Source organism: Agelaius phoeniceus, chromosome 4, assembly GCF_051311805.1.
Source record: "Agelaius phoeniceus isolate bAgePho1 chromosome 4, bAgePho1.hap1, whole genome shotgun sequence".
Lineage (NCBI taxonomy): Eukaryota > Metazoa > Chordata > Aves > Passeriformes > Icteridae > Agelaius > Agelaius phoeniceus.
Window position 1 is genome coordinate 67,126,866 of NC_135268.1, and position 22,351 is coordinate 67,149,216.

At 41.3% G+C, this 22,351-nt stretch overlaps 1 protein-coding gene across 2 annotated transcripts in view; it reads left to right on the plus strand.

Moving 5' to 3' along the window:
* The window catches only part of FAM53A (family with sequence similarity 53 member A), a 70,032-nt gene extending 52,155 nt beyond the window's left edge, over positions 1-17,877 (plus strand). For both annotated transcript variants that reach the window (XM_054632940.2, XM_054632939.2), the window contains exon 5: positions 16,676-17,877. In XM_054632940.2, the coding sequence (XP_054488915.1) occupies positions 16,676-16,999 (324 nt within the window). In that variant the 3' untranslated portion in view covers positions 17,000-17,877. The remainder of the gene's footprint in view (positions 1-16,675) is intronic.
* The last annotated feature ends 4,474 nt before the right edge of the window (positions 17,878-22,351 follow it).

Sequence of the window (22,351 nt, forward strand, 5' to 3'; positions counted from 1 at the left end):
TTGGCAGTATTGGAACAAGAATAATGTGGTATAAATTGCTTAGCAGGACTGAAAGTTTTCTGAGCTTCAGCTGATACTGGGTAACTCCTCCCAGCCAGTGTGCTGAAAATCATCCCTTTTACAAGGGTATTTAAGTTGGAACTGGTGGGTTAAAAGAAGTGATATGAAGTAGCGTTATGATGTGCAAATAGTATGAAAGATCTTAAAACACATATGACAGGTGCTTGTGGCTTAACTGTCATGTCCTATTTTGTAGAGCTCCAAGGTTACTTGTAACTGCTCTAGTGTGTGCTGAGAGTGGCAGAAATCAGATGTGCTTGAAGCATAGTCAACACAGAGCCTCACTGAAATTCTTCATTAGTGCACAAAACCAAAATTGATCCAGAGGCTGAGACTCTTGATGTGCTCCAAACCCCTCAAATATAAACTTAGTGTGGGTTTTTTTTTTTCACTTCTCTCCTTTCAGCATTTACTTAAGAATTTACTTTTGCATAATAGCTTGCCTAGCAGGTTTTTGTTTTTGAGAATCTTACTCTTCATACTTGCTTTAAGGATACTTTCCTGAATAAAAACATGGACTTGAAGGTTTCAGGGATTTCAAAGTGTACTGTCCTGAAGTGCTCAATGCACAGGCCATTGTGTTAAACATTTAATATTATTTTGGTTGTGTAACTCTTGTAACTTGAGCCTGTGTTACTATAGAACCAAAAACATTTTTTTAGTTGGATTTCCAAGGCTTGTTAAAATTGCATGTCCCAGAGCAATAAGCTTGCTTTTTTCAATTTTGAAAAGCTCACATAGTTGGCACAGTAAGGTGTGTTTTCAGGGCATGCAAGTGTGCAGTTGGGTTGGTAAATGGCCCTTAAGCTTGTTAAATAGAAGTACTTTGTCAGGTGAGTAGGAGTGTAATAATGGAATTTATTATGAACAGAAATACTTAACTTTGCAGTGGAGTGTGTTTCACTTCCAGACTCACCTCAGACTTATAACTAATGTAAATATATGCTCCATGTTGAAAAATACTATTCTCTGGTATTGATATTCTAAAAGAACTGAATTCTTTCTGCTCTCCTTGGGAGAGGACACCTCGTGGAGAGTTTGGATAACCAAGAAGAAATGAGAATTTTCTGTATTTTCTGTCACTGAGCCTAAGGTCCTTTAACAGTGGAAAGCATGGACCTGAGTAGTTAGGTGGTCATTAATCATCTTGAATAGCTTCAGTATACTGGAAAGAACTTAATTGATTCCCATCTTTTGAGACACCACTAAGCTCTTGGACATCCAAACTGTCTGGTTGTTTTCATATCCTTTGGACAGAACCCTGGTTCAAATTCAGTTTATTTTACCTCTGTTCTGGGGTGGTTGAGCTCTGCAGGAGGTGTCCTCTCCCTCCAAGAGTGGGCAGCAGAAAGAATTCAATTTTAAGAGAAATGAGTCCTCAAGTCTATGGGGTGCCTGCATGTCAAGCATAGTGGTTTTTTGCATCTTGTAGTGATACAGTCTGATTCAAAAATAATTAGATTAAACTTTAGGCTGTGGTTAATCTGGTAAATATGTTATTATCTGTTTGATGGAGGAAGGAGGAGTCCTTTGTAATGCATACTTGTAATACCTGAAGTGTGTATCCACTTCTTAAATCTTAACAACTAGAGTTGGGTTCCCACCTTTAGCTCGAGTGAAGTGTAGCATAGACTGGTTCAGATGGCCTGCAGACATTGGCAAGGGACACAAGCCAGTGTGTCCTTGTGTAAATACAGCCATTCTAGAAAATGGTGAACTCTTGGATATTGCCAGGGAATTTTGTGTACCTGTCAGGATAAAATGTTTCTACTAGGAGGAGCAAGGGTGTTACTACTCCAAATCAGGAGGAGTTAACACTGAATAAGTTAATGTTGGTGACCTTGCAGGCTAGTATTGATGTGTTTATTCTGACTAGTGTGAGGAGACAGAGATTAGTTTGTGGCTGCTTACAGGGCACATACACAATTCATTTATATATTAAAAGGCCTTTCTGTAACTTTTTTCACTGTGCTCTGCCATTGGAGGCCTTGACATGGAAACATGTTGCTGAATAATGATCATCATGAGAACTGAAGTAATACTGTTCAAAATGCTGAGTAGTGGTAACAAACTTACTGAGGTTTAAAAAATACATGTATTGTATGACTTTTTAAAAAAAGTCACATTTTGTTCAAACTACCTCAGTGCTTTTGGAGCATTATTTTAAAATTAGAAGTTCAAGATTTGTAAGATCAGACTTTGCTTATAGGTTATTAGCTACTTCAGTAGGGTAAAATACAAATCTAATGGTTCCTGGTTTTTGCCAATATATAATTTGATACAGTTAGAACCAGCTGTAGATCAATTTCACATAGGCTTGATATGCAAGAATATTGACTGAGAGAGGGTTTCAGTGTTGGAGTTGTGGGTCCCAGTTGCTCAGATCCCTTAGTCACTGGGATGGAGGGGAGAGATCCCTGAATGGACTAGGATAGAAATGGAGTTTGTACAGATTCTTCTGGCTTGCCACAGTTCCTTTCACTGGCACACAGCCACCTCTCAAATGGGTATGGACTTGAGAGTTAATCACCAGGCCTTTTCTTTGTGATCACTGATTTTTAAGGACAGATAACTGTTGCCTTTCCAGAGCCATCTGGTGTGGAAGGGAAGGGTGGATGGGCAGATCCTGGTGAGCCTGATCCTGGATCTTTTTGCCATCATCTTCTCCAGCTGCTTTCTGAGACTGTGATTCATCTGTCCCTATAGTACTGTCTGAATGCAGAATCATACTAAATATGCATATGTAGTAGCAAATAAGGTGTCAGCTTTGTAAAAGGAATCAGGGAGGTTACACCTTCCAAATCTTCACAAAAGTGTCTGTGTGCAAGCAAGCATCCTTGCCCCCATGAAAGTCAGATGCTTTGCTGTAAGGCTTGCAACAAGCTGCATTTTTGAAGATTTCCAGATCCTCTGATTATATTCCTGGTTAATCACCAGTATTAGTTTGCTCTCATGTTGTAATATAGTTGCAGGTTATGCAACAGCCTTAGAGAATTGAACTACAAGTTGTAATCTTAGTTTTTACTCTTAAACATACTTGGCAATAAATCTTAAATTTATTGCGACAGTTACTGTATGTGCTGGCTTTTGTCCATGTGCTTTGTGTGGCCACTCAAAGTGCTGCAGACTGATTCTGTCCTTGGAATGGCTTTCATTGAGCTCTCCCAGCTGAGGCAGACTGTTCTTTGAGAGGTGTCCTCTCCAAGCAGCACTGGGTTGGAGCTTTCTTTCCCCCTGGAGAGGGGCAGAGCACTTGTCACAGAGTGGGGAGCTTTGGCAGATGGGACACAGTGGTTGCTGCTGGGGCTTGTGGAGATGCTTCTCAGCAGGAGCAGACTTCAGCATCCTGGCTCTGATCCTGGGAATGGCCTCTCCATGTGTTCTGCTGCCAAGGAGCCTTTCCATGTACCTGGCAGTGTGCTGTACTGGCTCTTAGGAGTGCTGTGTCCTGTTCCCTCCACTGGGGGGGAAAAAAAAGGCAGTGAAGTGGAAGGAAACGTCCCAGGGGCTGCTGGGTGGGCAGCACTGCTGTATTTCCTTCACACTGAAATTATTGTTGCATAATGCCAGTGCCAAGTGAATGTTCTATTAATAATACTGATTGCTTGAAGTTTCAAAGCCCTCAAGACTTTGTTGGAACCCATTAAAGTGGCTGCATGTTTCTGTTGTGCATTTGTAGAATTTAATTTTGACCTGTGTACTACATGCTGGGAATTTTTTTGGTTTTCTGCTGCACACAGTCTGCTTCCTAGGAATGCCTGACCTGTGCTGCAAGGCCTAGGAAACCAGCTTGCAACCCTTAATGCTGCTGCCCTTTGTAACAAAAAAGAACCCTATGAGCTCATATTTTACATGAGTTTTCTGCCTGGCTCTACAGGAAAATTTCTTAATCTGACACAACAGCAAAACTTTTGAATATCTGTGCTGCTGTTTGGATAAAAACAAAACTTTTATGAGCCAAGAGATTAAGATGAATATATTGCTGCTATCAAGTGCATTTCTGAGAATTTAATCTGCATGAAGTACCCAAAGCCTTGCTTCTCTCAGAGTTCAAGGAACCAGCAATCCCTTCATTCTGTCCCTTGTCATGCTGCAGAGGCCACCAGTGTTGTGTCACATGCTAAAAGCAGAATATCAATGTAAACTCAAAAAGGTAATAAGAGGTTTGGGGGAGTTTTTGAGTGGGTAACAGCTGCAGCTTGAAACTCATCTCTGAAACAAGGTGCTTGCAGCAGCTGCTTACGATTTCTCTCCCCTTCTAACAGCAGCCTGGCCTGGCAGAATGTACTTGTGACCAAAAGAAAAAAATCTATGTGTTTAATGAGGGTGAAACTTGGCAACCACGTCCCAGAAAAGCACTGCCAGGAGTTGTGAACCACTTTTCAGATGGCTTAATGCAGTTAATGATCAGTTGTTTCTTTCCAGATAGTAACCTCCTTTGTGTGAAACACATTGCCCCTTACATTAAAAAAATCTGCTCTCTTCTGTGAAGACAACATATATAGTGTTACATCAGCCCAAGACTGTCCTTAGTCAGCAGGCTTGATTTGCAGAACATGATTAGGAGGATTGCTGCACAGTAAATATTCTGAGTGATCCTAACTCATGTTTCAGTTTAGACTCCGTGGATTCTTTTAAATGGGCAAGGAAGAGAGAGCTGGATAAAAGTATGCTCTTGCCTAAGCAAGGGAACAAGCTAGAAAAACAGATGGTGCTAAAAATAGTTTATTACTAAGGTCTAAATATGGCTCTGTGATTCCCCCCCCTTATAAATAATGCAGCTATAAATCCTGCTAGGTATCAATAAGTATTGAATTAACTCCAAACTGCTGAGTGTTACAGAACCTTTTGGCAGCTTTCCAAGCTTGGTGTTGCCCTTCATTCTGAGGATCAACATTTAATTCCTTAACGGGGGAAACCTGAAGAATTCATCCTCTTTGAATGGAAACATAGACACAGGGAGCTTGAATGAGTGGCTCCAGGCTCAGGCATCCCATTGCAATGGAAGGGGAGCTGTGCTTGATGAGTTTCTGCTAGGTCACAGCCAGGATGAATCTCCTCCTTTCTTTTCTGCAACGCATGAACAATCAAAGGCTCCTTTTTTATCTATTGTTGCCATGGAGGGCGTCCATTTAAAGTTCAAATTCCAGCAGGCTTGGGAAGAAGGAAAGGAGATAGGAGTAGGCTGGGCTGGGAGATGATAGGCAAGCATCAAAAGTGAGTTGAAGACAAGCCAGCACTTTGTCCTGTGACAGGACAGACCAGGCTGGGGGTACTTGGTTTTGAATGGATGCCTGGAAGTTTTTGGGAGCAGTGAATGAAACGCTGCTGAGGTGGCAGGCACAGAGAGCATCTGGCGTTTTGCTTTCTTTGCCTCGGCACAGTGGCTCACAATGTGAAATTAGGCCCAAAATGGCATTTAATGAAGTGAGCCCTTGTGCTGGAGGTTCCCTGTGCTCTGACAGAGAGGGAGCATAAGCCCCGAGGAGAGTGAAGAAAAGGAAATCTCATTAGGGATGGAAGTTTCCCCCCTCTTTTGTGAATGGATTCTGTAACAAATATCTTGCAGATCCCCAGAGCTGCTCATCACTGAGCTGATACCTGCAGCCAGCTCTGCATGGATCTTTAATGGTACTTTCCTGTAAGTAACGTGCTCAGAAGAAGAGGAGGCAGCTCAGTATCTGCTGCAGAGTTGCTTTTTCTTTTTTGCAAGTTCCTGTGTGTACAATAAGTATTTGTTGCTGAAAGAGCTAATGAGTACCAGACCAGCTGCATTTGACATTATGAGAAAAGAAAGGGGCCATCTATTGACTCCCATGCCAGGTTTCAGCCAGCAGTGGACATTTCATTTTTAATTATTACTTATCCCATCAGAAAATTGGATTATGCTAAAATTATTGGTGATGTTGTTTGGAAAACAATGCAATACTGAGTTAAGAGCCATGGTTCAGTGTTAAATATAGAGTACTTACAGTTAATGTGCCTAAGCTGCACCAGAGGGTTTAAAGAGAGGTGAGAGCACTTTTCTCAGGTTTTACCATCTGGGTTTTGGCAGGTGGCAGAGGATTAAGTTATTTTTTTCCCCTGTGCTCTAAATTGCAAGAGATGATGGCTAGCAGAAGTGTTGAGTAGTGTTTCATCATCGATACAGGAACTTTTCCCAGATTTTTTGGCAACAAATGAAATCCCAGTGCAATTTCTAAAATTTATTAGAAAAAGAAGTTGTACATCTTTGAATTTAAGTCAGGGTAATTCAGGGAGAGGGCTCTTTAAATAGTCAGTATTTTTATCATAACATGTTAATCAAATTAATAGATTAGTACATTTTTGTGGTACTTGAATGTAAGGACTTAACTCTGAAACTAGACTCTGTTCTTCCATACTCTGTTATCTGTTGTGAAGCTTCCCTTGCTTTTTGACAGTCACTTTCTGATTTGATGCATCATCATCTAAAGGAGACCTTAAACCAAGTTGATTCATCTGAGGCTTTTCTCTGCAGAGGAGTTTCTTAAAATCACTTGGAAAAGTCTTAAACTTAACTGTCACTTGGTCTTTTGTTAGACTTGCATTGCACTGATCAGTTCTTGCTGCATGTATGCACTGGTGCCTAGGTGTGATAAAAGCAGAACAGACATCTCAAACCTGTGAAAATGAACTGATGGGAATTTCTCTACATCACTTAGTGATGTCAACTTTTCCAGTAGGGTGGGAAATATTGACTTGTTTACATGTGTTTTCCAGTACATAAAAATTGAAGTTTGTTCTGTTCTTAAGTTGCTGTTAGATGCAACTTCTAATGGGATATAGTTAATAAGGAGATGTTTTCTGCATAAGTGATCTGGGAGGTGATGGTTTAGTGTTAAGGTGAGCTGCAGATAATCTAATAGCTCATCTGTTTCTGTATTTGAAAGTACTCATTTATTTTTATTCTGATGACATGTGCTTTGCAATAAAACTTAAGTATTAGCAGAAAAGGAGTTTTAAATAGATGAGACTTCTGATGAGTTTCCTGATTCCAGTTTTCATTGTATTAGTAACCATGTGACTAACACTCAAAAGGAATGCTAGGAAGTTTGCAAGCTGGGGTAGCATAAACAGATCCTCATCTTTAAAACAAAGCACATGTAGTAATTGAATGTACAGGTTTTTTGAATGTTGCAGCTTTTTCATGCAAACTCTGGGTTTACTACACAACAGAGGAAAACTGAGGCCATGCAGTGAGAGGTTGAGCTCAGTTTTAGTGTTACCTCGGTGTGTTGGGAATGTGAGTGTTGATTCTGCCTTACACAAGTTGTGTTTGCTTTGCTTCTCCTCTGACTTGGCATGATGTGTTTTAAAACATGTATTGCACTGAAGGATAAAGGACCACATATATGGTTTCCTGAGTTTACAAAAAACATACTGAGCATCAGCTGCTGACATGTTGTCAGCTTTGGTATTTGAACCAATAAACAACTTGACTGAATTTTTATTTAGCAAATAGAAGTTTTGGTACAAGCTGACGAAGTATGAAAAATATATAGCAGTCTTCTCTCTTAATATCAAGATCACTTCCTGAACCATATTTCAAAAGTTCAAATAGTCCAGAATCAGATACTGAGTTAGAAAAATGCAGTCCTTGCACCATTCACCTTCAATCCCTGGCACTAATTCTTAAACTCATTGTGTTCAATTTAACTTGTCCCTGGAAATAATTAGTGGTAAAGGTCCACCTACAGTTTGAATTAATACTCCTGGAAGAATTTACTGTGAAGTTGTGGGTTTTGCATTGAGCTGAGCAAAAGATTCATAGCAGCACTTGTGCTTTGTCTGTGTGTCTGTGCCCGTGTGTCCCTCTGTGCACTTGCATAGCAAGATCTTAGGGCTTTGTTTTGGACAAGTATTTCTGTTGTGGAAAATTGGTTGAAGAAGGGGGAACTGTTCCCAAGCTGATGGGGTAGTTTTCCCTTTTTTTTTCTCCATCCCCCTGCCCTGGCAGAAGTGAACTTTATGGCCCAATTATGGAATCCCTTAAAATGCTAGTTATGATGGAGCTCCAGCATAACGCAATAATATAGGTGAGTCTGACATCTGTCAGTAACTAATGAGGGCAGCATTGCAATCAGGATTTGGGGTTTACTTCTCTAATTTCTCCTAAGTTTGACCCATCACATCAACTTAATATTGGACCTGAGGAGAAAAATGAAATGAAAAGGGAACATGCAGGAATTTGAAGAGAAGTTGGTACATGGATGTACACTGCAGCAATTGGTGCATATGTGATTCAGTTGTTAAAGTAATTGTTTGCAGTTCATAGCAAAGTCATGAAGGAATAAGACCTTGGCTAAACTTCTCAGGAATAGAACTTCTCTATAAAAATAGATGACACATAAATGGCAGGAAATGAAGCCAATATGGTCATGTTTTGAAGCCACAAGGGTCAAATCCTGTCCTGTGTTACTCCAGTGCATAATCAGTCAACTTAAACCTTGTTACTTGAGAGCAGATTCTGGCGTGGCAAAGCAAACTTTGAAATGTCACTTTTTATTTGGAAATTTGTGGAAGCACAGGTAGAGCCTTTTCTCTTGTCTAAATGTGCCTAGTTAGAAACTGAGAAACTTATTAAAACTCCTGGGGTTGGAGGTAACTTTTTTGTTTATGTTGTTTCAGAGCTGATTGTAGTCTGTTAATTCTTCTGTCAGAGGAATAATACATCAGAAGGCTTTGACTACCCAGGGTGGTCTTTGTTTTTGGATCCTGAATGCTGAACACTGAGAGATGGTACTGCAAGCAATCAGAGTCTTGTTAAGCAGTTTTCTTGTGCTGCTCCTTTTGTGCCTGTGTTTCTGTTTGGGGATGTGTGTGTAGCTCATGTTAATGATGTGTGTGTGTGCCTTCTTATTTCCCAGTCTGAAATGTGGAAAAATAGATCCATCTTTCACCTGTATTAATTAGATTTGGTTTAACTAAGTCTTCATAAAATTATTTTATCATATTACTACAGAAGATGGTAATACACAGTTTGTTTCTTGCTTCTGCAGCCTGTTTTCTTTCTGAAAGGAAAGGTAATAGTTCTTGAATAGGAAATGAGGGAACAACTCTGGCAAAGCATGAATCACTTCTGCTGGGAGAGAGCATGTGCTTACATTGTTTCCCTCTGTGTCCTTCTCCTACAAAACCAGATGTGTTTATCATCCCTGTATGCACACAAGTGGTGCAGCTGTTTGTTCATCACACCATTGCTCATTAGTGCTGTTGGCTGATTGGATTTGCCAGACCAAAGCCTCTTGAGCTTATGCAGCTCAAGCACAGTAGAGGCCCAGTTCCATATTATCCAGCTCTTCAGACTGTCCATAAATTCACTATCTATAATAGAGATATGCTTAGGGTCAAGCACTGAGTAGTAAGAATCTGGGTAAAGGTGTGCAAAGACAGTGGTTTACCTTCAGGCAGAAGAATTTCTGTGGCACTGCAGAGACCCCTGACAGCAGCTCTTGCTGGAGCAAGAACCCCTCATCCAGGCCCTTTCCCTGCTCTTTCAGTGCCCTTTGGAATAACTTTTTTTCCCTGTGTTGCTTCTTTGCTTTTGAAGAAAGCTCTGTTTTAATGCATGGGTGCATTTCAGATGAGCACTGCTGCTGTATCCAGGAATTGTCCTATTTGGCTTAAACCTCCTCCTCCCTGGCCCAGGCCTTGTGCTGTGTTAGGCAGCTGAACAAAGCAATGCCCCTGTGTTCCACTTTGGCACTGTATTGATTATTGGTCACTTCAGAAGAGTTAAATCCTCTGTGTGAGCCCCCTGTGTTGGAGCTAATGCCATAATTCATAGCATCTGTAGGTGCCTGCTGGACTGGGCCTAAGAACAGCTGAAACTTTCTCTGCTTAATTACATGCAGGTGAAATAGGTAGGCCTGATGTTTGTAGAGTGCAATGCCACATTCTTACAATAAAAGCTTGCATGATTTATACTCAGACAGAGAAGGTAAAAGGTTGCAGTTCACAAATCCACTGAATTAGAAAATCTAACATCTTGATTAAAACTCCATACTGTAAACTTTTAAAAATGTGGTTTAATGTTGGTTTGGGCTTTATAAAAGGGAGAATTGCTATATATGTTCACTCTCTCCATGTTAGCAGTAGTGTTGAATCATATTCTTGACTGTATTACATTAAGTACTGCATTAACTTGCTTAGCTTTCAATTTGTCTTTAAAAGCAAACAAAAGTTAACCCCTGAGATGAATGGTCCTGAACTTGCAGATGCTGCTAAACCCCAGCATGAAGTTTCCTGCACTAAATTGCCCCATCTGACCAAAATTTAATTTTTAAAGGAATAACTACAAAATTACAGTAGTAGTTTGGCTGCTTAAATTCAGTTTTTAAACAATTTTAGGCTGATAAACTAATCTGCTTAAATTCCTTAGTTTCTTATGTTACTTGATGTTGAGACTTCCCTGAGTGCATGTAAGCCATGAGAGGGGTGAGCTGATAGCTCTGAGGGGGGCTGGGGATGCTCTCAGTTCTTCAGATCATCTTTGCAAACCACTAAAAGGAAAAGATGCTTTGTTTGAGGGGATATTTAGAGTGTGAAATTCACTATTGTATGTGCAGTGCCCATGATGGATGATTTTTAGGTCTGAGTTTGGGGCAGGGGGCAGTAGGTATTTGGGTTGAACTCAGTCCATGCTGTTTGTAATTCCTGATTTATTTGGGATCTCTCATGCCTCCAACTTGGCTGTTTGGATTGTGGTGTGATAGCAGTGATGTTAACTGGGTCCTACAAGTTTCCTGGCTAGGTGAGTAGGCTGCTTCACAGCTCTGAGGGCTGCAGTGCCTGAGTTTGAGAGCCCCTCACCAGTGCTGGGCACCCTGTGTGGATGCAGTGAGGTTCAGTCAGGCAACTGCACCCTGATTTCCCCTCCTGTCCCCCTGGCTTTGTGCATTTTAATGTTTTTCACTTGGAGACTTTACCTCTTCCAGTGGTTTCTCTCAGTTTACACAATGAACAGCCTTGTATTCTGGCATATCTGAGCATAATTATGTACATTCAGCATTTCACTTAAATATTTCTTTCAGACATACAATTTTTTTCAACTAATAGCACTAAATAGAAAGCCAAATTAAATCACAGGTTCTTGCAGCTTATAAACAAAACTTATAAGAATATCTAGGCCAATAAATAGATCAACTTTCATGGTAGACTACACCAGAAAACTGCACACTTAAATCTAGAACAGTCTGGCTAGTGGGAGATGAAAGCCTGTTACATCATGATGCTGTTTAGCATCTGATGTGAAATGAGTTGATGGCAGTTTCCTTCCCTCCCTGGGCACCTACATCTAAAAAAATTGAAATCATCTTTGAAGATACAGCACAGACAAAGCACTGAACAGTTGTCATTTCAAGTCACAGCCATATTGCTGTGTATTGCTGTCAGCTTGTACTGAGTTTTAACTGGGTCTTTGGCATTGCAAATAGAGTTTTACCTTATTTGACTACAAGAATTGCAGCAGTAATTCTTTCTCTGCTGGAAGGAATGGTTATTATAGTTCAGTGTCTATTTACATGGCAGAATGTTAGAGGCTGTTTGCTCTTTCTCATTCATATCCAGTATTCCAGTTTTTTTTCTGATTACTAGCTATAGATGATGACATAAACATGACATTTTTAATATATAAAAGTACATGTCAAATTTCCAGGAAAATGAGGGATAACTGCAGATTTAAAACAAAGAGAACAGCATCTTTGGTTCCCAAATCAGTTTGAACTTGATTTTGCCCATGAAGGTGTCAGGAATTTTCTTGGGATTTGATGGCTTCCACATTATACATAAATAAGTACATCAGAAATTGTTTTGTTCAGTACTTGTTTTTTAACCTGGTACAAGAAAAATAATTATGGGTCTTTTGATTTACTTCAAATGCACAACTTAAAAATCTGCAGTGGTTTTGGTCCTGAAGTATTTTCCTAGACACTTGAATTATAAAATCTAATTTATTTCTACACCTTTTAATTTGTTGTTTGAACAGGGGGAGATTCTTTCCCACTTAGGGGTTTAACTTGTAGTGCATTAGCAAGCCTCAAGCACATGACATCATGGAGAATACTATATTGTTTTCTTCCTGTCAGCACCACTTTGTACCAGTGAAGCAGCATTTCTGCTCAGCTGCATGTTTCTTGAATGCTAAGGTTATCTGCAAACACTGGAGTGTTCACAAAATGCTCAGTGCAATTCAAAACAGAAAAGTCAGAGTCAAATGTCAAGAGATTTATTCTACAGAAAGATTATTAGTTTGTTACACAAACACAGCATTTTTATTACTGTTTTTCACTTCATGCATAGTAGAAGATGCAGGGATTAGGACTGTGATGGGATATTTTTTAATCTGTACAACAAGTTGACATTTCTAATTGTTTACAATAGACATTGTAGATATCTCCAACTTGAATTGTCACAGGTGAAGGTACTAATGTAATTAGGTGCTTGAAGTGCAAATTCAGTTTACAGGAGGGAGGGACACATCTGTGTGTGGTTGGCTGTGATGTCAGCCAGGTGATGGTTTGTTCTGTGTGATTGAGCCCTGCTCAGCACCAGGCTTTTGTGTCAGTTCTGACAAAGTCCTTCCTTAAGCCTCCCCCTTTGCTTTGCTGAATGGAATCTCTTCAAAAAACAAATTTGTTCCATGGTTGGGTTTTGTTGCTGCTGAGACTCAGCTGTGACCTCTTTGGGGACAGGTTGGTCTGAGACACAAGTGCATTGTGCTGTTTGTGGTGCTTCTGATCTGAAGTTTAACTATGAGTTACCATCAGTTAAGGCATTTTTGGAGCCAGTCTCACTAATCTACAGGAAACCCAATTCAAGGAAGTGAAGTGAGGACCCATGAAGCTCTGAAAGGGAGAAGTGCAGCCCATCTGACTTGCCCCTTCTCCATCAAGTGGCTAGATACAGGGAAGGAACAAAAAAGCCACATGTTGCTCCATGCTTGGCTTCTGCTACTTCAGTGTTTTGCTCTTGGATTAGATGCTGATACTCCAGGAAATTCCAGGATCTCTTCCTCATGAGGACCACTGCACCATCCATGTATTTCATATTACTGGTAGAGACACCTCAACAGTCAAGAAATCCTGTGTGCTACTCTTAAAGCAGCATCTCTTGTGCCATTGCAGGCAGAAGTCTCGGGATGGGACAGGAAGCAAACCACATAACCAGTCTGATTAGTCTGATGAATTCCCTCTCTGCCTAAGGCTGTGCCTTCAGGGAGCAGCCCATCAGTGATAACTGGTGCTGAGAAAGCAATAGGATGGGCTGAGGGCTGGTGGTGGTTTCAGGCTTCCTCTGCTCCTCAGGGAGTGCCAGCTGCTGCAGCTGCACCTCTTCAGAGCAGCTGGATCTTCACCCCCACTCAAAGCCAAGGGGTGGACCTGGAGGATGATGGGGGCCTGGGGGAGAAGCATGAGAACTGCTGCTCCCATTATATACACTAGGTTTTCATGCACATAAATGTCTTATTTTTTCCCCTTGACTACTGTAGCAAATGCTCTAGTTTTGTTAGTAAAACAAAAACAACCTTTTTATTGCTTCTTATATTTGGAAAGTGATGTATTATGGGTTTCTGAAGTGAAGGTTTAATAAAGAGTACAGACATTAGCTTCCTTTCAAGCTGCTCTGGGCCTTTCTTGTTTGCTTTGTATGGCAAGGGTCTAGAGAGATTTCTTTTATTTCCTTCTCCACCATTGTTTTTGGTACAAAGTTGGGGTTTTTTCCTTAATATTCAGACATTTTATCGCCTCACTTCTTTTAAAACTCTGAGCGGTTTTTTTTCCCTTTTTTCCCATCACACAAAAGAATACTTCTAGCTGATTGAGTTCTATCCATTGCCAACTGTGGACTCTTTTGTCTTGCTAGTCCAGCATCCTTTATAAAATGAGGACCATTGAGCAAGTACTCGCAGGCTCCCCACTGAGCACAATTGTTCTTGAAAGGTGTGGTACTGTACCAGTGTAGCATGGAAAGCTGCAGTTCAGAGGGCCTGAATGCATTGCAATTTCTACCTTTTGCTTTGTGAAAGGAGCTGGATTGTGCTGCGAGATAATAAATCCACCTATTTTTAGTTTGGTGAGGTTGTGACAAGTGGGTGAACAAAGAACCAGTTGAATGCACTTGCTGTTGTGTTGAAACCAGCTAAAAGTTCCCATTCAAGTGGTTTCAGCACAGTACAGCTAACAGGCAATTTTCCATTTATGTACACAAACCTTCTAGAGAGACAGCTGTGTGGTTGGATTAATTTCTTGCAGTAAACTGAATAAAAGATATTTTGAAGGGGGACTCAGGAATTCCTTTCTAAGACAGTGAAAGCAGAACTTTCAAAGCTTCTCTTTATTTGGTTCCTTTTCTTCCCAGTTCCTACTATAAGTTTAAAGAACTGAAAATATTGTCCCCTATGTGGAGATAGAACATATCTTGTGTTTTTCAAAGCAGTGAGATAGACTTAGGATTAAAATATACTTAAATGTTTTTTACTTTAAAAATATACTGGTTTGCTTTTAAGTAAATAGGAAATTTGCACCTGTTTGTCATAGAAAGAAACTCAAATGTTCTCAAATGCTTCTACTTGAATAAAATGTAAGTGAGCTGTATGGAAGCATTTTGAAAGCAGGAATGTATGTTATACTGAAGCTGTTTTCACAGGAGAGTGAATTTGAAAATACAAATCTTTTTGATCATGCAAGGTTATTTATCTTATTGGTGTTAGTCACATGCAAAATTGGATATGGGCTTTAACCATGGCTAACAAAGACTTTGAATTCCTCCTGACAGAACTATGACTAGCAGTAATTTCTTTTTCTGAGAGCTCATCTTTGATGCAGGCCTTGGAGTTACATAAATCAGCTCCTAGATGAGGTCTGGTTTGTCTGTTCAAACAAATTAGATTATCCCTTATAGCTCTTTCTGCCTGGAAATGTATTTAACTAACATCTAATGTGTGTTGTGAGATATTTAAGCTGTTTGAGCAGGGGAAGAGCAAAACAAACCTCTGACCAGTGGAGAAATGTTTTGCATTGGTGTGTTAAATGTGGTGCAGGCTCAGGGAATGCTGCTGCAGTGCCTTTCCTGTGGAGGGGCACCAGTGATGGGGCCCCCATCCCATCCCATCCCATCCCAGTGCTGCCCATCCCACCCTCAGCCTGCCTGTGCTGTGGCTGAGCTCCAACCCTCCTCGAGTGCTCTGCTTTGTCCCTTTACCTGAACTTTCCATGCAGATTTGATGTAGGTATGTCCAGGGAACTCTGTGACCTTGCAGTGGGATTGTCTGCAAGGTGTTCCACATGTTACATCAGCCTAAGGGATCAGGCTAATCCCCTCCCCCTGGGGAGCTTTCCTTGTTTAACCAGCTGTATACAAACAAGGCTAATTCAAATTTCCTCTGAATTTGTGAAGTTTTGTTTAAAAAAATACCCAAAGATGCTGGAAGCCCCCTTATGTGGGTGCTGGTGTGCATTGGTGGAGCAGGAACCATTACACTGTTGTCTGGAAGAGCATCTGGAATACAGCATACTAGGAATGTTGCAATGTTCCCATTTCAAATAAACAAATATGAAATACTTAAGAAATGACAAATTGGGGGAGGAAGCTGGAAATGGGTGTGAAAGTTGGTCCTGTTCCCTGTGGATCTCCTTGTAATACAATGATTGCTGTCTGTGAGGCTGGAGTCACTTAACCAGTGAGAGACTGAAAATGAGTGTGACATTATTCTGTCTTGCACCACTTCTCAGAGGAGCCCTGGCTGTTTCACCTTCCTCTCACTGGGTGCTTGCATGAGGCACAATTTGGAAGTTTTTCACTTGTTAAATTTTAAGTTCTGCTCTCTGTATATTTGGTTTTTTCTTAAATGCTCTCCCTGGATTCTAGCCAAAGATCCCTTACAGCCTGAGGAGCTCAGGCATTTTTCCTTTATCTCTGGTGCAGAGGTAGAACATTTACTGAGTGTTTCTTTTCTTTTGCCATTGTACAAATAAAGATGAGTGCCCCTCTAGTTTTAATATCCTTTGAATTTAAACAGAATTGCTCCTGAGCTCCTGTTCAGACAGTACCCAGCTGAAAGACTAACTAAGCAGGATGCTCCCAGTAGAGGCTTGGGTTTCTTCTGTTTGAGACTACCCAAATGTGCCAGTTGTCCTGGCAGTCTCTGAGGGGACGCCTGAGGGCTCATTGTCTGCAGGGGATATTAATTGTTGACCAGGCTGCAAGGCAGCTGTCTGACCTAAATGCTGGTGTCACCAAATGCTCTGCTCTGGATTTGCCAGAAACCCAATACAGCAAACTGGGTGCGTGTCTCTCTTTCCTTGTGTAGTTGACCAAGGGTAGGGTTTTGGCTCTTCCTGCATAAAAAAGAGGACTGTTTTTCTCACAGATGGGAATCTAGGCAAAATATCCATGCAAAGCCTGACTGTGTAGTAAGTAAATACCATTCTTCCTCTTCCTTCATGCCTCTCATTTCGAGGATTACTTTAAACACGTGGCACTCTTGAGTACATACACTCAAACCATTCAAGAATGTCAAGAATTTATTCTGTTCCTCCTGTCCAGTCATGTTTAATGTAGTCATGGTTTCTCTTTCTTTTTTTTTTAATTGCAGACTTTAAAAAATTCCAAAAGTCTTTGCTCCCTTGACTATGAAGATGATGATGATGACACACAAATGAAGACAATTGTGTCATCCCCATGTGACTCAAATGATCTTATGAACATCATCACCCCTGGCTCCAGCCCGATGAAAGAGCAGCTGGATGAAGGGAGGCACCACGGGTCGTGCCAAGGTGGCTTCAAAACAAGGGATTATAAGAAAGCAGACGCGGTGTGCGAAAGCGACGAGGACACGAGCGATTGTGAGAGCACTGAGGAAGGAATCTTCCCTCTAGACTGTGGGGACTTGGACCTGGAGCAGATTGAAAACAACTGAGACTCCCAAGTTGTGTGCTAGAATCAGAATTGTTCTAAATTAAAGTGATAGAGGATTACCTTTGCCATGCATAATCCATGTCCCTGAATCTCTGTATTGCCTATCTTTGGGGCTGTGTTAGAAGAAATGTTTCAGGTGGGGGAAAAACGTGAACCATTGTTACCTGTTTAGTCTATTGGTCAATATGTGGATGACAACAACAACAAAAAAAAAATAGTAGGAGGTTAAATGTTATTTTGAACATTAAGGAATAATTTTGATTAAAAATTTCCTAACAAATATTTTGCATTTTTATGGCTTTTACAGTTCTGGAGAAAAAGCATCTCTATTTTGAAATGAATTTTCAGAAGGGCATTCTATAAAACTAAATCTGTCTACAGTGATTCTGGTGCGGGTCTATGTTGCTTTTGTTAAAGAGCTTAATGTGAAAAGTGAATTGCATAATGAAATTGGTAATAAACCTTCAGATAGAACTCTTAAATATCTGGTTGACAACTGGTCCAAAATATTTAACTGCCATCTTTGACAGTGTCTGGTTAAAAAACAACTTCATAACATGTACAAATGTTCTTTTCATACATTCAGGACTTTTTTGATCAAAATATGGTAGTGACCTTAAAGGTTAACATTTTTCATTATTTTACTACTTGAATTGTTTTCTAGCCTGAAGCAATGCTAATTTAGGTGGGCCAAAACTGCAAGTAGCTGCCCACCTATTTGGTCATTATGTTTTCTGTGTTTCAAAAGAATGTACAACAAGAGCACTTGAACTTTTAGACAGGGACTTTGTAATGATCAATTCCCCAGGAGGTGATCCCTTCAGCAATACTAGAAGGAAAATAGTCCTTGAATTAAATAAAATGACATTTTGCTTTGCACTTGTGTCTGCTCATGGATTTTACTGGTGAAAAATGTGGTAGATTCTGTAATGGGCTATTTATGCATGGAATTTGGTGGAGGGGAAGGGCAGATTTCTGGTCATCTGAAACAAAAGTGATGTCAGGTTTGTCTGGAGCTCTGTGAAATAACTCATGCTGGATCCCAAAAGTGTCTCAATGATTACATACACTGGAATAATCTCAAATGTCACACTGCACTCATTGCAGACTATTGCAACACATACTTTTTAGTTCAGCTACAATAAGGAACTTCCTCAACAAGGGGGAAATTATTCTCCAAATGGTTTAATGGGGTAGGAAACTCAGATAATGGTATTTGAGTCCATCATGTTAGTGTGCTTAAATGAGCCAACTCCTACTGGAACTTGTGCCATAAAACCAAAATATAGCAACCAGTGAGCTAATAGAATATGATTAAAATATGAAAAAATATCTTGAGTGATGTGTCAAAGTCTGTGTCAAGGTATGATACAGGATCCAGCCACGTGATTGGGGTCAGCCTTTGATCATAAAGGGATTGGCCCTTAATTACTGAACAAGTGCACATAACTCAGAATCTCACCAAAATTTTAAAATTCAGTGAGATGCTCTAAGCTTTTTTCTTTTACAGCTCCCACTGCAAGTGGCAATGGTCTGTGCTATTGATACTGGCATGTGTGTGTAGTGAGGTGCAAGAAAACTGCAGAGACTTGCCAGGTTCTTGGTGTGTTCCTGCATATTGTGTGGGAGCAGTGAAGCCTCTCTCTGTTGATGAAAATCATTCTCCTTTTTCTAGATGAGTAAATAAAGGAGTTGCTGTTGGAGCAAAGACTTGATTTCCTTCAGAAGCTCCTGTTGGGAATGCCTCACCCTGCAGGTGCTTGCTGTGGGGCAGCACAGAGCACACAGGTGCTGGCACAGGCAGCCATTGGAATAATCCTGTGTGATGGAGGATCACTATTCTTGGTGCTTTTCCTCCAGAAACAGTGAGTGAGGTACAGCCAGAACCCTCATTGTAGATGGGGAAATGCTGCAGTGTAGTGATGGGACACTGTGGGTGATGGAACAGCCCAGCTCACTCCTGGACTGCAGTTGCTGGCTGCAGAACTGCTTTTCCTCTCTCAGTACTCTTAATTGAGCAATAGAGGTAAGTAAAAGTGAATCAGCTTTAATGCAGGATTGTAGCAAAGGCCAGTGGTACAACTGGGATCACTTAAAAGCTAATTTACTTATTTGAAAGCACTAGTTAAAAGTGTAATGGCATGGAATGAGAAAGCTAATGTGGCAATCCATTTAGCTCTTCCTCCCCCAAGGAAGACAAGCTTCTGGAAGAAGTAAAAGAAGAAAATGCCTCAGAGGACACAGATAGAAGGAGGTTAAGATGTGCACTGTCAATGAAAAAATAACAAAAGCTGAAGCTATCAATAAAATGGTGATAAAGCAAAGGCAAGGGTAGACAACCAGATAATATTTGTTCTAGCTTTGAAATAAGCCTGCCTGTGGTGTTGATGAATTGCTTTTGTAGGTGTGCTGTTTTCAGTCAACACAAAGCCACATTCCTACCCCGTCCTTGGAGTAGGAAGGGGCTTCCCAAGGGAAGTTACAGATACATTTGCTCGTGGTAACACAGGACTCAGTCTCCTGCTAAGCCAGCTGTTAAAACTCTAAAAAGCCCTTTCATGGAAGCAAACAGAAAGGAGTGGATTTGGATACTGAAGAATGAATTTCATGACAGTAGGAAGTAGTAATTATCTAGTTTAGGCTTGTATTAGTCGGTGACAGGAAAATAAGCAGTTGAACAGCTGTGCAGTGACACTGGCAAATGAAGAAATCTGCTGGAAGGAATCTGTGCACTTTGTCTGCAGATTCCAGTGTAATCCCCCATGAGAACCAACAGCACAAGGAATTGTTGGTTGAAACTTCCTTCAGATGGGGCAGGCTTGGACTTGGCATCCACCCCGTGAGATCAGAAGTCCTGCTCTAAAACGAAATCACAGATGCTGAACATGGCCCCTTTGCTCTTGCCTACAGGATGGTGTGGAGGCTGTTGAGCCAACAGAGGATGGTTTGCAAGAAGGAAAAGTGGTTTCAGAGACTGAGTTGTGCTTGGAAGCAGCTGAGTGGGCTGTAAGCAGCTCTGGGAGTGGTTTCCTTCCATCTTGCACCCAGTGTCAGAACGGAAGGCTGTGTTGCGTCGGGCTGAGGGAGTAGCTCCAGGTCACTTATCTTTCATTTTTATTACAACCTGGATAACAAAGTAGCATGCACATTAAATCTACAGTCAACAGGAAACTGGACAGATGTGAAAGATAAGATAGCATTAGAATTCAAAATAATCTTGTAGAAATAGTTGCAGCAGGGAGGAGATGGTGGGGAAAGACAAGATCCTTTTTAGCAAGGCACTAAATTTAGGTAGGGTAAAACAGCTGCACAAATTCAGAGTTGTGACAGCTTGCAAGCACTGTTTCAGATAAAGCTGGTCCTACTGGTGCTAGAAAAGCTTCAGGCTGGGGTTCACAAATGGTAGTGCATTTGGTGAGATCCAAGATAATCCTGTACTGTAGAGGTGCAACTTGAGACACTGCACATAGGGCAGGAAATGGCAGTGGAGAGTGGTGTCACTGATACCCTGAAAATGTGGGAAAAGGCACTTGTGAGGATGCAGTGGAAGGACTGGGCTTGGAATCATATGGTACATGGGGCTTAAATTGTAGCTAGGATGAGTGGTAGTTTCTTCTAAGGCTGAGTATAAAAAAAAGGGTAGAGAGTCACTGAACAGATGTGTGGGGAGCCAGTAGTAGCTGTTCCACAAATGGGGATCTGTTAAGAGCAAGCATCTGTCAGCAGCAATAGCTGTGCTACAGCTTGCTTTGGGGCAGGGGACATGGCTGGCTGACTTTCCACAGTTCTTTTCCTCTGGATCCTGTCCTGTTTCCCTCTGGATCTGTGCAGTTTGCATCTCCAAGCAAGCCTTGGTGTTTCAAGGTAAATAACTGCTGGAGGAAGAGCACCTGAAAATAAGGTGGCAAGGAGAGCATTCTGGAGCAGAAAGGAAGGAGCTCCCATGCATGCAGCTGGGATCTGTGGATCTTGCTCAGTGCTGACACTGTTAGAATATAGGCCTCTGTGGAGTAAAGTTGGGCTAAATCATCTCAGAAAAACATAAGTATGTATTTTTGTGTATGCAGGTCCATTCTGAGGGGTGGTGCCTAGTGAATTTACCTTTGCTTTCAAATCATGGGTGAAGTTGCTGCTTACCTGCTGGTGTAGAGATGGCCTCTGCCATTCCTCTGGAAACCCACAGGTTTGTTGTAAAGCCTCAGTGGAGGTTGGCAGATGCCAGAATAATTTTTCTCAATCTGTTCACTGTGTTTATTTTGCATTGTTTGTTTTCAAAAGTACCCGAGACTCGATCTGTGTGCTTGCAATTGGGCTCTCACAGCAGGGCTCATCCTTTCATTAGGAATCATCCAGTGCTGCTCAGCAGATCACCTGGGATGTTCCCTTCAAGGTACTCTCATTAGAAGAGGTGACCCAGCTGCACTGGTGGCATGTGTGACACGTGCTCCTCTTACCTGAATGTGGTCCAGGAGCTGCAGGCTGACACTTCCAGCACACCTCTGCACCTTTTCATCACCATTATAAAGGGATGAGCATCAAATAGTTGGGATCTGGGGCCCTGCTTGCTCGTCCTTGGACCCCTTGGTGGAGCTTGTTAATTGTTTAAAGGACACAAAATGCAGTTTCAGTGGAGCGTTGCTGCCATATGCTGAGCAGCCCAATCAGGTGTGTTTGCAAAATGAGTTTGGACATCAGTTGTTTTGGAGTTTGTGTGCAGCTAACATCATCCAACTTACTGCTCCCACCACCATCTGGCCATCACAACAGTCACTGGCATGCTGAAATGCTGGGTATTTACCAGGAGAAAATGAGGCTGCTTTAACTCTCTGCAGCTTCTTGGACCCATCAGCAGCACTGCTTTTATGGATTTTTGCTGCTGTAAAATGCCTTTGAGATCTACTCTGTGAGTGCTTTGAGCCAGGGAAGTATGGCATGAACTCCATGGAAACAAGTTTCAAACTTCCTCAGAGCAGCATTTCATTTCTTAAACTCTTTAAAGCCCAAACCATAAGTTTAAATCTTTCATGATGGCTCAGTTTGGATGAAGAGCTGTGGTCTCCTCATTCAGGTAAGCTTGTGTGATGTGAGCAGTGATGTGACTTGGAAGTGAGGTTCTGTAGAGGACTCAAAACTTATGTCCCACTTTCCCAAACAGTCTTGGCTGAGCTCCCTGCAGCAACATGGAGTGAGGATGTACTCCCAGAGCACTCAGGTATGGGCTGGGATGGTGTTCAGCTGCCACAGCTCCACATTTTTTTGTTAGGTTTGGGTTTTTTTAAATTTTTTTTTTCTTTTTTTCTCTTCCTTGCTTCCTCTCACAGCTACTCTGCATCAGGTGAGGCTTTGGGGACAC